Below are 14,969 nucleotides of genomic sequence, written 5' to 3'. Positions count from 1 at the left end.
GCCAGAAACTGCGGTCAGCACGGAACACTACTTATACAGGGTGTCCATAAAGTTCGTGTGCAATTTAAAATAGTAAACACGAATTTTACGGTCAGGGCTAGGTTTGAATCTGCCACTTCCCGCATATGGGGCGGGCGCCCTACTCCTTTGAGCCACAGGCACTGCCCCGTCACTATGTTTTTGTTTTTTTTTCCCTATATATACATTTCTATGAAAAAGTTTAATTTATAAATTAGCAACAGTGCTCTGTCTGGCACATTAGGGGTCACTATCAAAAGTAAAATAAGGGTTACTTGAACATAAGCCTTGCAATATCTCCATGATGGATCTGATAGAGTAGGTGGCTGTTAAGTGACTCACAGGTGAATAACCTATACAGCAGGGATACTCTGCACAAAGAGCTAATTTATGTGTCAGGGAAGAAAGAGCAAAACACGAGATTTCATCATGCTACGCAGAATAGCATGAAATTTAAAACGTATGAATTGTTTATTTGTAGAATTCTCCATTTAATATGTGTCCACCCCAGTTGACCACGCAAAATATATTGGCTTGTGAAAATTCACTAACCTGTGCACGTAGGATTTGCCCATTGTGGAGGTATGTAAGTTATACTTTATTAAAATAATTTTTTTTTAAGTTGCCATAGAACCCATAGAGAGGCTGAAATTGGCTTGATCTCACTCACCTCTGGCTTTAGGAGGAATCCAGCAGTCAAGAACTTTCACTCCAACAGGGAGTGAGACAGAGAAGCGTCTTCGGGGCGGGTTAGGGCCACACCCACAACTTCCGGACGCCCCAGCTTGCCCCACCCGGGGGCCAGGACAGGAGCCAGGTATTTTTCGCCTCGGAGGAGTCCCAGCCGTCGGGTCCACGGATCTCAAGCGACAAGACGCCTCCCGGGCCCCTCAGCGCCGACCGCTCCTGGTGCCAGGGGACGCGGCATCAGGCACGTCTCTTGAAGCGCTCGCCACTACCCCGACGTGCCTGGAGACCTCCTCATCCAGCTCACCTGCCCCGACTCCGAGATGACGGCGGCGCTGAGCCTGGAGCCCGCGGGCCGCTGCTGCTGGGACAAGCCGGTGCGCATCGCCGTGCACGGCCTGGCCCCTGAACAGCCGGTCACGCTGCGCGCGTCCCTGCGCGACGAGAGGGGCGCGCTCTTCCAGGCCCACGCGCGCTACTGCGCCGATGCCCGCGGCGAGCTGGACCTGGCGCGCGCGCCCGCCCTGGGCGGCAGTTTCGCGGGGCTCGAGCCCATGGGGCTGCTCTGGGCGCTGGAGCCCGAAAAGCCTTTCTGGCGCTTTCTCAAGCGCGACGTGCAGACGCCCTTCGCCGTGGAGCTGGAGGTGCTGGACGGCCACGGGCCTGAGGCCGGACGGCTGCTGGGCCGGGCGGTGCACGAGCGCGACTTTTTGTCGCCCGGGGTGCAGCGGGAGCCTGTGCGCGCGGGCCGGGTGCGCGCCACGCTCTTCCTGCCTCCAGGTGAGCCGAGGCGGTGGGGATGGTGTGAGCGTAGATGGCCTGCGCTGCCGGTAGCTTCCGTGCTGCTCCAGCTGGGGTTTGGCCTTGGGCCAAAGTCATAAAAGCTGGCATTGACTGCCAATAGCCACTTGACCAAAACGGAGTTCTGCAGTATGCGTTTTACTTACATTATACCACTAAATCTTTGCAATATTCCCCCGAGGTGGGCGTTGCTCTTCAGCAGAGGAAAAGCTAGTGTCAGATGGGTGGGTGGATACATTGACCCGTTTGCTATTAAGCACTCCCCTAAGGTCCCTACAGGCATCAGCCCCACTGATCTTAGACAAAATGCTCACCATCAAAGAGGTGGTTGCCACGTCCCCTTCTCAAGTGTCCTAGGCACGCTGGGCCTCTTCTCCACTTCTTCATGTCCCACTTTAGATCACAATTCAGACTCCATGCCTCCCTCACCTACAGACAACTCTGGATATTTCTTTTTCTTTCCTTGCTTTTAAGTAGACACCTCAAATTATCAGTACACAAAAAACCTGAAGGCTGATGTAACACAACATAAAGCTGTTTTAGATCCTTATTTCTATGTCCCAACAGAGAACTTATTTCTTCTAACAGAGCACTTTGTCAACACCATTTAAAATGTGAAATCCCTCTTTCCAGGATGTATTCATAACAAAAGACCTTGTTACTCCTTTGTTACTTAAAGATTGTTAGTTAGCATAGAATCATTTGGAGGGTCAAATCATCCATGAGAAGGTACTCTGTTTTATATTTTTCTCTTTCCAAGAACCTTTGTTTGCCTTCTCAGTAGTGACTCAGGCATTTGCTCTCTTTCCTTTGATTTATAAGAACCCACTAGATTTAGGATTTAGAACAGTGGTTCTCAATCTTCCTAATGCCATGATGTATTTTCATTGTTACAAAGGGGTCGCGACCCTCAAGTTGAGAACCTGATTTAGAATGATGTGTAAAAGGAGCGTAAATTCTTTAAATTGTATAATGCCTTGCCTTTATAATTTCTGTTTTCTAGGACCTGGACCCTTCCCAGGAATCATTGACATCTTTGGTCTTGGAGGGGGCCTGTTGGAATATCGAGCCAGCCTTCTGGCTGGCCATGGTTTTGCCACATTGGCTCTAGCTTATTATGACTTTGAAGATCTCCCCAAGCAAGTGGACGGCGTACACCTGGAGTACTTTGAAGAAGCCTTGTGCTACATGCTTCAGCACCCCCAGGTTCTCCCATGTCCTTTCTTTAATCAGGCTCTCCAGAAAAATCTCCATAGAGGGATGACACCTCTACCAGGTGCAGAGATGCTATTCTGTTCGTTTTTGACATTAGATTAGGCTTCTTTTGGAGCCTTTTTTTTTTTTTGAGACGAAGTCTTACTCTGTTGCCCTGGGTAGAGTGCCATTTGTCGTAGCTCACAGCAACCTCAAACTCCTGGGCTTGAGCAATCAGTCCTCTTGCTCAGCCTCTCAAGTAGCTGGGACTACAGGCGTGCATCACTATACCCGGCTAGTTTTTCTTTTTAGTAGAAATGGGTTTCACTCTTAGTTAGGCTGGTCTCGAACTCCTAAAGTCAAGCAATCCATGCACCTCAGTCTCCCAGAGTGCTAGGATTACAGGCGTAAGCCACCATGCCCTGCTTCTTCTGGAGACTTTTTGAGCTTATTCATTTATTTATTTATTTATTTATTTTATTGCGACAGTCTCACTTTGTTGCCCTTGGTAGAGTGCCTTAGTGTCACAGCTCACAGCAACCTCAAACTCTTGAGCTTAAGCGATTCTCTTGCCTCAGCCTCCCTAGTAGTAGGGACGACTGGCGCCCGCCACAATGCCCAGCTATTTTTCTTTTTCTGTTTAGCAGGCGCAGGCTGGGTTTGAACCACCAGCCCCAAAGCATGTGGCCGATGTCCTAACAACTGAGATATGGGTGCCGCAAGGCTGTTATTTTTAATATTTGTTTATTTATTTATTTATTTTTTGCAGTTTTTGGCCAGGGCCGAGTTTGAACCCACCAGCTCTGGCATATGGGGCCAGCACCCTACAACTTTGAGCCACAGGCGCTGCCCCCACTTTTTGAGCTTATTATTATTTTCACTTTCACTGCCAGATGGATTGATGGTGCTAGAATTAATGGTAAAATTCATTTGAAATTATATTTAATAATATTAAGATGCCTTTTGTAGTACAAACTGAGCTTCTAATTTATTTTCTTTGCATGCTTATTTTTAATCTTTAATCTTCTGATATCAGCTTATGTTCTCAGATTTTTTTTTTTTTTTTTGTAGAGACAGAGTCTCACTTTATGGCCCTCGGTAGAGTGCCGTGGCCTCACACAGCTCACAGCAACCTCCAACTCCTGGGCTTAAGCGATTCTCCTGCCTCAGCCTCCCGAGTAGCTGGGACTACAGGCGCCTGCCACAACGTCCGGCTATTTTTTGGTTGCAATTTGGCCGGGGCCGGGTTTGAACCCGCCACCCTTGGTATATGGGGCTGGCGCCTTACCGACTGAGCCACAGGCGCCACCCATGTTCTCAGATTTTTATCAGAACTTGTCCACTCCTTGTAGAAGCTAAGAACTACTTATTTGAGCAATTCTCAGATTAAAGCTGGTAGCATCTCTATTTGAATTTTAGAAAAGCATTTTTGTGTTGGATGAGTTTTTGACTCTTCTCTCTTCTTTTCTTCCAGGTAAAGGGCCCAGGTATTGGGCTTTTGGGCCTTTCTCTAGGGGCTGATATTTGTCTCTCGATGGCCTCATTCTTGAAGAATGTCTCAGCCACAGTTTCCATCAATGGATCTGCGTTCAGTGGAAACAGTGGCATATACTATAAGCAGACCAGCATCCCACCATTGGGCTATGACCTGAGGAGAACCAAAGTAGTTTTCCCAGGCCTCCTGGACATTGTGGATGTACGGAATGATATGATCGGCGGTTGTGAGAACCCTAGCATGATTCCAATAGAGAAAGCCCAGGGGCCCATCCTCTTCATTGTTGGTCAGGATGACCACAACTGGAGGAGTGAGTTATATGCCCAGGTAGCTTCTGAACGGTTACAGGCCCACGGAAAGGAAAAACCCGAAATCATGTGTTACCCTGGGACTGGGCATTACATCGAGCCTCCTTACTTCCCCATGTGCCCAGCTTCCTTTCATATATTACTGCACAAACCTGTGGTCTGGGGTGGGGAGCCCAGGCCTCATTCTAGGGCTCAGGTAGATGCTTGGAATCAAATTATATCCTTCTTCTACAGACATCTGGGAGGTACCCAGAAGAGTGCTTTCCCCAAATTGTAATGCATTTGTCTGTTGTTGACATGAAAGTTTCAAGGTCAGTTTCTAATCTTCAGTAACCCCGTGTGAATCAGATGTGTCCTGGATAACATTCAATTCACATCTTTGCCATTTATGGTGTATTTTAGGTAACTTGATTGAATAAATTTTATTTGTTATTAATTTTACCAATGTAATACATGCTTGCTCTAGAAGATTCAGAGCTATACAACACCAAAATATAAAAATTATCCCCTTGTTAATTTTTATTTTCAGCTCGGCGCCTGTGGCTCAAGCGGCTAATGTGCCAGCCACTTACACCTGAGCTGGCGGGTTTGAATCCAGCCCGGGCCTCCAAACAACAATGATGGCTGCAACCAAAAAATAGCTGGGCGTTGTGGCGGGCACCTGTAGTCCCAGCTACTTGGGAGGCTGAGGCAAAGGAATCGCTTAAGCCCAAGAGTTTGAGGTTGTTGGGCGGCGCCTGTGGCTCAGTGAGCAGGGCGCCAGCCCCATATATCAAGGGTGGCGGGTTCAAACCTGGCCCCGGCCAAACTGCAACAAAAAAATAGCCGGGCGTTGTGGCGGGCGCCTGTAGTCCCAGCTACTCGGGAGGCTGAGGCAGGAGAATCGCCTAAGCCCAGGAGTTGGGGGTTGCTATGAGCTGTGTGATGCCACGGCACTCTACTGAGGGCAATAAAGTGAAACTCTGTCTCTACAAAAAAAAAAAACAAACAAGAGTTTGAGGTTGTTGTGAGCTGTGACGCTACGGCACTCTACTGTAGGTGACATAGTGAGACTCTGTCTCAAAAAAAAAAAAAAAAAAGAAAGAAATATAGCTTTACATTCTTTGACATTTCTTCAGAGAAGAAATGCCATAAAGAGTTTTACAGATCAGAAGGCCTATGTCCCTTTCCTTTAAGTCTGGATGGACTTGTGACTGTTCAGTGAGTGGACTAGAGCAGAAGTCAGCCTAGGTGCTAGATATGTGAGTGAGAAAACCTCCAGATGATTCCAACCCCCAGCTATTGGATTCTTCCCAGTGAAGATTTCAGATATCCTAGAGCAGAGAAGAGATGTCCCAGTTTGTTCTGTCAAATTGCATATTTGTGAGAAAAAGAGATTGTTCTTGTTTTACATGATTTATGTTTTGAGGTGTGTTTCTGTTCTCTATTGTTGTATAACATTCACCCCAGCACATAGTAGCTTAAAGCAATAACCTGGTATCTTTAAGTCTGCAAAGTGAACAGAACTCAGTAGAAGATCACTTCTGTTCCAAGTGGCAGTGGATCTGGCAGTTTGAGAAGGCTCTACTTTCATGGCAGGGAGGTTGGTGCTGGCTGTTAACTGGGACCTTAGGCAGGGCTGTGGTTAGGAGGTTCTTCCATCCAAGTACTAACCAGACCAGACCCTGCTTAGCTTCCAAGATCAGATGAGATCAGGATTATTTAAGGTGGGTGTGGCTATAAATAGAAGGGTCTCAATTTCTCTCCACCTGGGCCTTTCCGCAGGCTACTTGGGCTGAGTCTCAAGAATGAACATCTCAAGGCCAGGCGTGGTAGCTCACACCTGTAATCCTAGTACTTTGGGAGACTGAGGTGGGTAGATTGCCTGAGCTCAGGAGTTTGAGACCCACATGAGCAAGAGGGAAAGCTCATCTCTGAAAAATAGCCAGGCTTTGTGGTAGGTGCCTGTAGTCCCAGCTACTCCAGAGGCTGAAGCAAGAGGATCACTTGAGCCCAAGAGTTTGAGGTTCCTGTGATCTGTGATGCCATGGCACTCAACAACAGGAGGTAGATGTAGACTCTGTCTCAAAAAAAAAAAAAAAAAGAATGAGCATCCCAAGACAGCAAGGTGGAATTGCATGGCCTTCATTTGACAGTTCTGGAAGCTACGTACTATCACTCTAGCCATAAGGCTCACTGAAGTTCAAGGAGAACACAGAGGTCACCTCTTGAATGAAGAGTGGCCAGGATCTCGATTTTAGAAGACCATGCAGAATGGGAAATACTGTAGTCATCTTTGGAAAATACAATCTGTCTTCCTGTCTACAAATACTTTCCATATGTCAAATGCACATGTCCTTCCACTAAAACACCTCAACCTCCACAAATTTCATTTCAATATAGCATCACACTGAAGCTCAAGATCCAAGATCTCATCTGTGTCAGGTCCAGGTACAGAAGAGGCTCCTCAGACCAGTCTTGGGTATAGCTCCTTGAGGACTATTCTTCAGAGTCTGAACACGTTTGAAACAAAGAAACAAGTTAACTGTCCTCACAGATACATAATACAATGGTGGGAGAGGTATGAGAAAACTCAGATAGTCTGGGCCAGTGAGATGGCTCACGCCTGTAATCCTAGCACTTTGGCCAGTGAGATGGCTCATGCCTGTAATCCTAGCACTTTGGGAGGCCAAGGCAGGTGGATTGCCTGAGGTCAGGGGTTCCAGACCAGCTTGAGGAAGAGCAAGACCCCATCTCTAGTAAAAAATTAGAAAAACTAGTTGGGTGATATGGCAGGCACCTGTAGGCCCAGCTACTCGGGAGGCTGAGGCAGGAGGATCTCTTGAGCCCAAGAGTTTGAGGTTGCTTGAGCTATGATGATGCCACAGTATTCTATACAGGGTGAGAGTGAGACTCTATCTCAAAAAAAAAAAAAAAAAGATACCCTCTATAGACACTCATGTTTAGAAATAGGGAAAATGGGAGGCACAGAGCCATCATGGGCCCTTAGCAACTCTGAAATCCACTGAGAACATGGTGTGAACTCCTTCATTACCACTTGGTTTACTCTGTGAGTTGTCCTACGAGGTTCTTGGTCCCACCTTCTAAGTTGCAACCTTTCTTTTCCAAAAGAAAATGAAATAGCAATTGAATGTTGGCTCAAACTGCTTCCCCGATGGAGAGGATTAGGAGTGCCAAGTTACTTTTTGCTTGTTTGTATGTTTGTTTGTTTGAGACAGAGTCTCAAACTGTAGAGTGCCATAACATCACAGTTTCACAGCAACCTCTAACTCTCAGGCTTAAACAATTCTCTTGCTTCAGTCTCCCAAGTAGCTGGGACTACAGGCACCGGCCACAATGCCCGGCAATTTTTTGGTTGCATTTGCCATTGTTGTTTAGCAGGCTCACGCTGGGCTCGAACCCACCAGCCTCGGTGCATGTAGCCAATGCCATAACCACTGTGCTACAGGCACTGAGCCTACTTTTTGTTTTTGACTCAAACCCCCCCCCCACCCTTCTGTTCAAGCTCATAGTACTTCCACCCGAACACTTCTCTTAAACATTTTTGGGGTTTTGGCTCGGCTCCTGTAGCTCAGCGGCTAGGGCACCAGCCACATACACCGGAGCTGGTGGGTTCGAATCCAGCCCGGGCCTGCCAAACAACAATGAGAACTACAACCAAAAAATAGCTGGGCATTGTGGTGAGTACCTGTAGTCCCAGCTACTTGGGAGGCTGTGGCAAGAGAATCACTTAAACCCAAGAGTTTGAGGTTTCTGTGAGCTGTGATGCTACAGCACTCTACCGAGGGCGACAACTTGAGACTCTGTCTCCAAAAAACAAAAAACATTTTTGGGGTTTTTAAAAAAAGTTCAGTGTGCTTCACGTCATTAGTCAGAGTTCATAGCTGTAAATCTGTTTGATGTAAGAACCTGTGGGTATGCCACAGGACAATGCCCTTTCCAGTGCCCTTCTATTTACTGGACAGGCCTCAACTAACCTTCCTGCCTAAGCATCCTAAGTAGTAGGGATTGCAGTGAGGAACCACTGCTCAGTTTTAAGTCCACACAGAGGGTTGTAGCCTACAGGCTAGATTTTTCCCAGGCTTGGAAATATAGCCTAAGGTCCAGGCATTTTGAGGTAGGGAAAGATGAGACAGGAATCTGTGATGAATGTGTTGGCCAAGCATATATATTCAACAAGTTACAGGAAGAGCTCTGAATATTCATGAAGGTGGGACACGCACATGTATAGTAAGGAAACATGCATATCACATGAGGGTAATTTTCACTTTGAGGCAGAGACTTAACATTTAAATACAGGGCATTCCAAAAGTCTCCATACATAGGAAAATTAACAAGCTCATATTTCAATTTTTTTTATATTTATATACCTGTAGGGCCACTTAAAAGGCATAGTGTACAAGGAAAAGATTAGAAAGGTGGATCATTTAAAGGAATGCATCAAAATGTGATTACTTATACAACAACTGATACCTTGGGCCAGGTGAGGTGGCTCACGCCTGTAATCCCAGCACTTGGGAGGCTGAGGCAGATAGATTGCCTGAGCTCAGAGGTTCAAGATCAGCCTGAGCCAGAGCGAGACCACACCTCTAAAAATAGCCAGGCATTGTGGGGGCACCTGTAGTCCCCACTGCTTGGGAGGCTGAGGCAAGAGAATCACCTGAGCCCAAGAGTCTGAGGTTGCTGTGAGCTGACACAATAGGACTCTACCAAGGGCAACAAAGTAAAACTCTGTCTCAACAGATATCTTGGAATGTGTTCACCAGGAGTGGGAGAGAAGACTTCATATGTGTGTAGAAAGAAGTGGCCAACATGTAGAGAATATTTTGTAAATATTGTATAAGATTTTGTAAAGAATATTTTGTAAATAAAGGTGCATTTACCTATAATTTCCCATTTTCCCTATGTACAGTGATGCCCCACACATTAAAATTAGGCTCTCTGAATCAAAGGTGAAACAGGACACACAGGTATCTGGGGAGTAACCTTAGTAAACCAGTCAGAACCAGTCCGTCATCTGTCATTTCCTTTTTTTTTTTTTTTTTGCAGTTTTGGCCGGGGCCAGACTTGAACCCACCATCCCTGGTATATGGGGCTGGTGCCCTACTCCTTGAGCCACAGGTACTGCCCCCATCTGTCATTTCTTGTCTGGAAGAAATACTCATCAGTTGTATAAATCAGTAGTGGAGCAAGTCTCTCAAAAAGGTGATTTCCATCTAACCTGTCAATGGGAAAGAAGCCGTACTCTGTAAAATAATTTAAAGAGGTTTATTCTTTTTTTTTTTTTTTTGAGACAGAGCCTCAAGCTGTCACCCTGGGTAGAGCGCTGTGGCATCACAGCTCACAGCAACCTCCAACTCCTGGGCTCAAGCGATTCTCCTGCCTCTGCCTCCCAAGTAGCTAGGACTACAGGCGCCTGCCACAACGCCCGGCTATTTTTTGGTTGCAGCCGTCATTGTTGTTTGGTGGGCTGGATTCGAACCCTCCAGCTCAGTTGTATGTGGCTGGCACCTTAGCTGCTTCAGCCACAGGCGCCAAGCCACGAGGTTTATTCTGAGCCAGATTTGAGGACCATGACCTGGAGCTACACCCAAGAAGCCTTGAGCAAGTGGACTTGCTGTGGTGGGGTTACAGTTTGGTTTTATACACTTCAGGGAGGCAGGAGTTACAGGTAAAGATATAAATCAATATGTGAAAAGCATACATTGTTTTGGTCCAAAAAGGTGAGATGTCTCAAAGTAGGGGCTTACAGTTTAGTTTATAGGCGGGTTTAAAGATTCTTCAGTTGACAACTGGCTAAAAGAGTTAGGTTGTGTCTAATACACCAGGACTCAGAGAAAAAGGAATACTTGAGTTAAGGTTCTGTTAATCAGAGACAAACTACAATATATATGCCCAGATTCAAGTGGTTTGTTGTGTATACCGAGGACCTGCAAGTATGTCTTGCATAGTCATAGGCCTGTTTTTTTGATTTTGTTTTCTTGTTGTCATTTTGAGATAGTCTTATGCTAAGCCCTGGGCAGAGTGCCGTGGCATCCTAGCTCACAGCAACCTCAAACTCTTGGGCTCAAGTGAACCTCTTGCTTCAGCTTCTGGAGTAGCTGGGACTACAGGTGCACCCCACAACTCCTGGCTAGTTTTTCTATTTTTAGTAGAGACAAGGGTCTTGCTTATTCTCAGGCTGGTCTCGAACTCCTGAGATCAGGGGATCCACCTGCCTCAGCCTCCCAGAGTGCTAGAATTACAGGCATGAGCCACCTTGCCTGGCCATAGGTCTATTAATGAGTCACAAGGACATCTCTAAGAAGGAAGGGGAACATGATGAAGCAAGTCTGATCTCCTTTGTCATGGCCACCAACTCAGTTGTAAGGGGTCTATTTGGCTAAGAGTGGGTCTAGTCAGTCAGTTTCTGGCAGGTGGAACCTTAAGCTTTTATTTTAACGCACAGATCCTTAGGAAAGAAAGTATAATGGAGGTTAATTAGGAGGGAGCGGGTATAAACAGTGCCTGACTTCCTGTCCAGTCATGGCTGAGAACTCAGTTTTTAAGGCTTTCTCTGGGGTACCTTTCACCAAGAGGTCGTCCATTTAGTTGGGTGGGGAAGGGCTTAGATTTTTTTTTTTTTGAGACAGAGTCTTGCTCTGTCACTGAAGCTGGAGTGCAGTGGCTTGATCATAATTCACTGCAACCTCAGACTCCTGCCCTCAAGTAATCTTCCCTCTCAGACTCCCAGAGTGCTGGGATTATAGACATGAGCTACTATGCCTGGCCTAGAATTTTATTTTTATTTCTTTTTTTTTTTTTTTGAGACAGAGTCTCATTATGTTGCCTTTGGTAGAGTGCTGTGGTGTCACAGGTCACAGCAACCTCAAACTCTTGAGCTTAAGCGATTTTCTTGCCTTAGCCTCCCGAGTAGCTGGGACTACAGGAGCCTGCCACACAACCTGACTATTTTTGTTGTTGTTGTTGCAGTTGTCATTGTTGTTTAGCTGGCCCAGGCTGGGTTTGGACCCACCAGCCTTGGTGTATGTGGCTGACATCATAACCAACGTGCTATGGGCACCGAGCCAGAATTTTAATTTTATTTCTCATTTTGCATTTTGTTGTAGGCAGCAAGAAGAAAGCAGATCACTTTCAGTATTCTTCTGGGAAATCACCTTAACTAGGTCATTGCATTCATTAGGTATATTTTTATTTTTCACATTATAGCAGGTTTAATTGCTGACTCCAATTTCCAATATGTTTTTCTTGTTCTCCTTTAAGCCCTCCTGAGGGCTTAGGATTTCACTACCAATCTCCTGTGAGGCCCTTCTAGCTTCTACCTGCTACCTAGTCCTAAAGATACTGTGATTCCTGAGCATATGGTATGGATTTCTCCATAGGGTGCTTTGGCTTCCTTGGATCATGAAATTTGGTTTTCAATCATGAATGTATCAAGAGCAATACATGCTTTAAAAAAATATACGGCACTGTTCACAATCTAAATTTTGGAAGTCATATAATATCCCTTCCAATGTACTCTATTGGATGAGGTAGACACAAAGACCCGTTTGGGTTTAAGGAGAGTGGACACAGACGCAGTTTTCTTCATAGGGAATGGCCAGGTTTTGGAAGTGCACGTAGGGTGGGAGACACCATCACAGTCATTTTTGAAAAATATAATCTGTCCACAGACCTGTCTGTTGAGTATCAATGGGCAACAGAAACACTACTGAAATAAAGTTAAAACATTTAACCAGCAAAAGAAACAAAACAAAAGCAAATTAAAAAAAAAAAAATTTAACCAGCAGCCACGGAAAAAAAGAAGACAATATGCAAGGGAGTGGTAAGACTAACAACTAACTGCTCAACAACCATGATGGAAGAAAAAAAGCACTGGAATATCTTCAAAGTATTGGAAAAATAGCTGACAAAGGAGTAGTAAATTCTAACCTAGGGGAACATCATTAAAAATGAAGATACTGGGAGGTGCCTGTGGCTCAGTGGGTAGGGCACTGGCCCATATACCGAGGATGGCAGGTTCAAACCTGGCCCCGGCCAAAATGCAACAAAAAAATAGCCTGCATTGTGGCGGGCACCTGTTGTCCCAGCTACTCAGGAGGCTGAGGCAAGAGAATTGCCTAAGCCCAGGAGTTGGAGGTTGCTGTGAGCTGTGTGACGCCACGGCACTCTATTGAGGAGGATAAAGTGAGACTCTATCTCCACAAATAGAGATAGAATATCTCCAATAGAGATAGAATTTTGCTATGTTACTTTAGGCTGGTGTTGAACTCCTTGCTTCAGACAATCCTCCTGCCTCAGCCTCCTGAATACTTGGGGTTATAGGCGTGAACTAGTGCACCTCACTTTTAAGGTAATTGTTCTCCATACAGCATATTCAAAAAAATTGAATGAGGCAGTACCTGTAGCTCAGTGGGTAGGGCACCGGCCACATACACTGAGGCTGGTGGGTTCAAACCCAGCCCGGGCCAGCTAAAACAAAACGACACCTGCAACTTCAACAAATATCAAGAGCCTACTACGTGACAAAAAAAATTAATCAGACACAAAAATAAAGTCATTTTCATAAAAGTAGGAATGTAGAGAATTAATATAGTAAACCTGCAATAAAGGAAAAAGTAAAGAATATTCTTCAGGCGGAATGAAAATAATTCTAGGTGGAAGGTCGGAGATGCATGAAGACATGAAGCATAATAAATAAGGTAAATATGTAGATATTTTTATAAGTAATGTACCATAGGATTTGAAATACATGTAGATTTAAATAGCATATGTAGGGAGAGGGTAGATGGAGTTAGTATTCCAAGATTATTGAATTCTTCAGAAAGTGGCAAAAATATTGACTTATGGTTGATGTTAAAAAACTCCAAAGAGACATGTTGCAATAAGCTAATAAATGAAGCACTGGAGAAAACAATATAGAACAAGCAGGGTATAGTATAATAAAGTGGTAGATTTAATCTTAAATATATCAGGAACCACACTGAATGCAAATGCACATTCCAGTTAAGGACAACAAATAAGGTTGACCTTCCTGCCATGCCCAATTCTGTGCTCTAACAAAAGGTATTAGATCATAGACAGTATTGATTTCTAGTCGGGGATTAAAAAATGGACAGTTTAACCTCTAGAGATAGTAGGTACCTATGCAGAATGTTAAGTAAATGTGTAAGATAAAAGAATTGTTATGTTTAAACCCTGTCCTAAGAAATCATTACTGATAAATAATAAAACAAAAATCTCAAAAAGAAAAGTCACTTTAACCAATGTGTTTAATTTCCATATCACCTTAAGCGCATTGGCAAGTGATTTATATTAGGTGTTAATGTAGCATTCACTTGGTCAAGGGGAAATAAATTTGCTTGAATTCTTTGTTGAAAGATGATCATCTCAGACTAGTCTGGTAGTGGTGCAGGTGATAGAAAATAGTTACATCCCAAAGTAGATGTGCAAGATTTAAGGAATTCCAAAGATAACAAAAAAACCTTTTCTTTTTTCTAGTGTTGCCTCAGTCATTCAACTGCCTTCAACATATATCAAGAGCCTACTATGTGTGGGCAGTGCCTGTGGCTTAAAGGAGTGGGGTGCTGACCCCATATACTGGAGGTGGTGGGTTCAAAGATGGCCCTGACCAAAAACTGCAAAAAAAAAAAAAAAAGAGCCTACTGGGCGGCACCTGTGGCTCAAGGAGTAGGGCGCCGGTCCCATATGCCAGAGGTGGTGGGTTCAAATCCAGCCCTGGCCAAAAAAAAAAAAAAAGAGCCTACTATGTGGCAAACAGAGTTCTAAGCTCCTGGCTGTGATGAATAAAGAGAGAGTCTTTGCCATCAGGGAACATTTGTTCTAGTAGGGGAGACAGAAAATGAAATGATAACTGCTATGAAGAATAAAAAGAATAGGGGCTTGGCACTTGTGGCTCAAGTGGCTAAGGTGCCAGCCACGTATACCTGAGCTGGCAGGTTCGAATCCAGCCTGACCCGCCAAATGACAATGATGGCTGCAATCAAAAACATAGCTGGGGGGCAGTGCCTGTGGCTCAAAGGAGTAAGGCGCTGGCCCCGTATGCTGGAGGTGGCGGGTTCAAATCCAGCCCCAGCCAAAAACTGCAAAAAAAAAAAAAACATAGCTGGGTGTTGTGGTGGGTGCCTGTAATCCCAGCTACTTGGGAGGTGGAGTCAGGAGAATCGCTTGAGCCCAGGAGTTAGAGGTTTCTGTGAGCTGTGATGCCACAGCGCTCTACCCAGGGAGACAGCTTGAGGCTCTGTCTCAAAAAAAAAAAAAAATGCAGAATAGGATTAGAACATGAGGAGGGGGACCAAACAGGTTGGTCAGGCAGAGCCTGTAGCTCAGTTGGCAGGGTGCCAGGCACATACACTGAGGTTGGCGGGTACTCATCAGTCGTATAAATCAGCAGTGGAGCAAGACTCTCAAAACAACAATGACAAATGCAACAACAACAAAATAGC

The 14,969-nt window shown here is 45.2% G+C and overlaps 1 protein-coding gene across 1 annotated transcript; it reads left to right on the top strand.

Moving 5' to 3' along the window:
* Positions 1-486: 486 nt before the first annotated feature.
* On the top strand, positions 487-4,890 carry LOC128594543 (peroxisomal succinyl-coenzyme A thioesterase-like). Its single transcript, XM_053603451.1, has 3 exons — positions 487-1,485; positions 2,510-2,712; positions 4,175-4,890. The coding sequence occupies exons 1-3, from the start codon at positions 1,029-1,031 to the stop codon at positions 4,778-4,780; spliced, it is 1,266 nt and encodes a 421-aa protein (XP_053459426.1). The 5' UTR covers positions 487-1,028; the 3' UTR covers positions 4,781-4,890.
* The last annotated feature ends 10,079 nt before the right edge of the window (positions 4,891-14,969 follow it).

The sequence above is a fragment of the Nycticebus coucang genome, chromosome 9, assembly GCF_027406575.1.
Source record: "Nycticebus coucang isolate mNycCou1 chromosome 9, mNycCou1.pri, whole genome shotgun sequence".
NCBI classification, from domain to species: Eukaryota; Metazoa; Chordata; class Mammalia; order Primates; family Lorisidae; genus Nycticebus; species Nycticebus coucang.
Note: the sequence above shows the minus strand (reverse complement) of the source record. Positions and strands in the feature narration are given on the sequence as shown.

Excerpts from the sequence above, each read along its gene's own strand:
- LOC128594543 (XM_053603451.1), top strand. The coding sequence starts at position 1,029 with ATGACGGCGGCGCTGAGCCTGGAGCCCGCGGGCCGCTGCTGCTGGGAC. Across the intron at positions 1,486-2,509 it reads CACGCTCTTCCTGCCTCCAG|GACCTGGACCCTTCCCAGGA; the intron begins GTGAGCCGAGGC and ends TCTGTTTTCTAG. Across the intron at positions 2,713-4,174 it reads ACATGCTTCAGCACCCCCAG|GTAAAGGGCCCAGGTATTGG; the intron begins GTTCTCCCATGT and ends CTTTTCTTCCAG.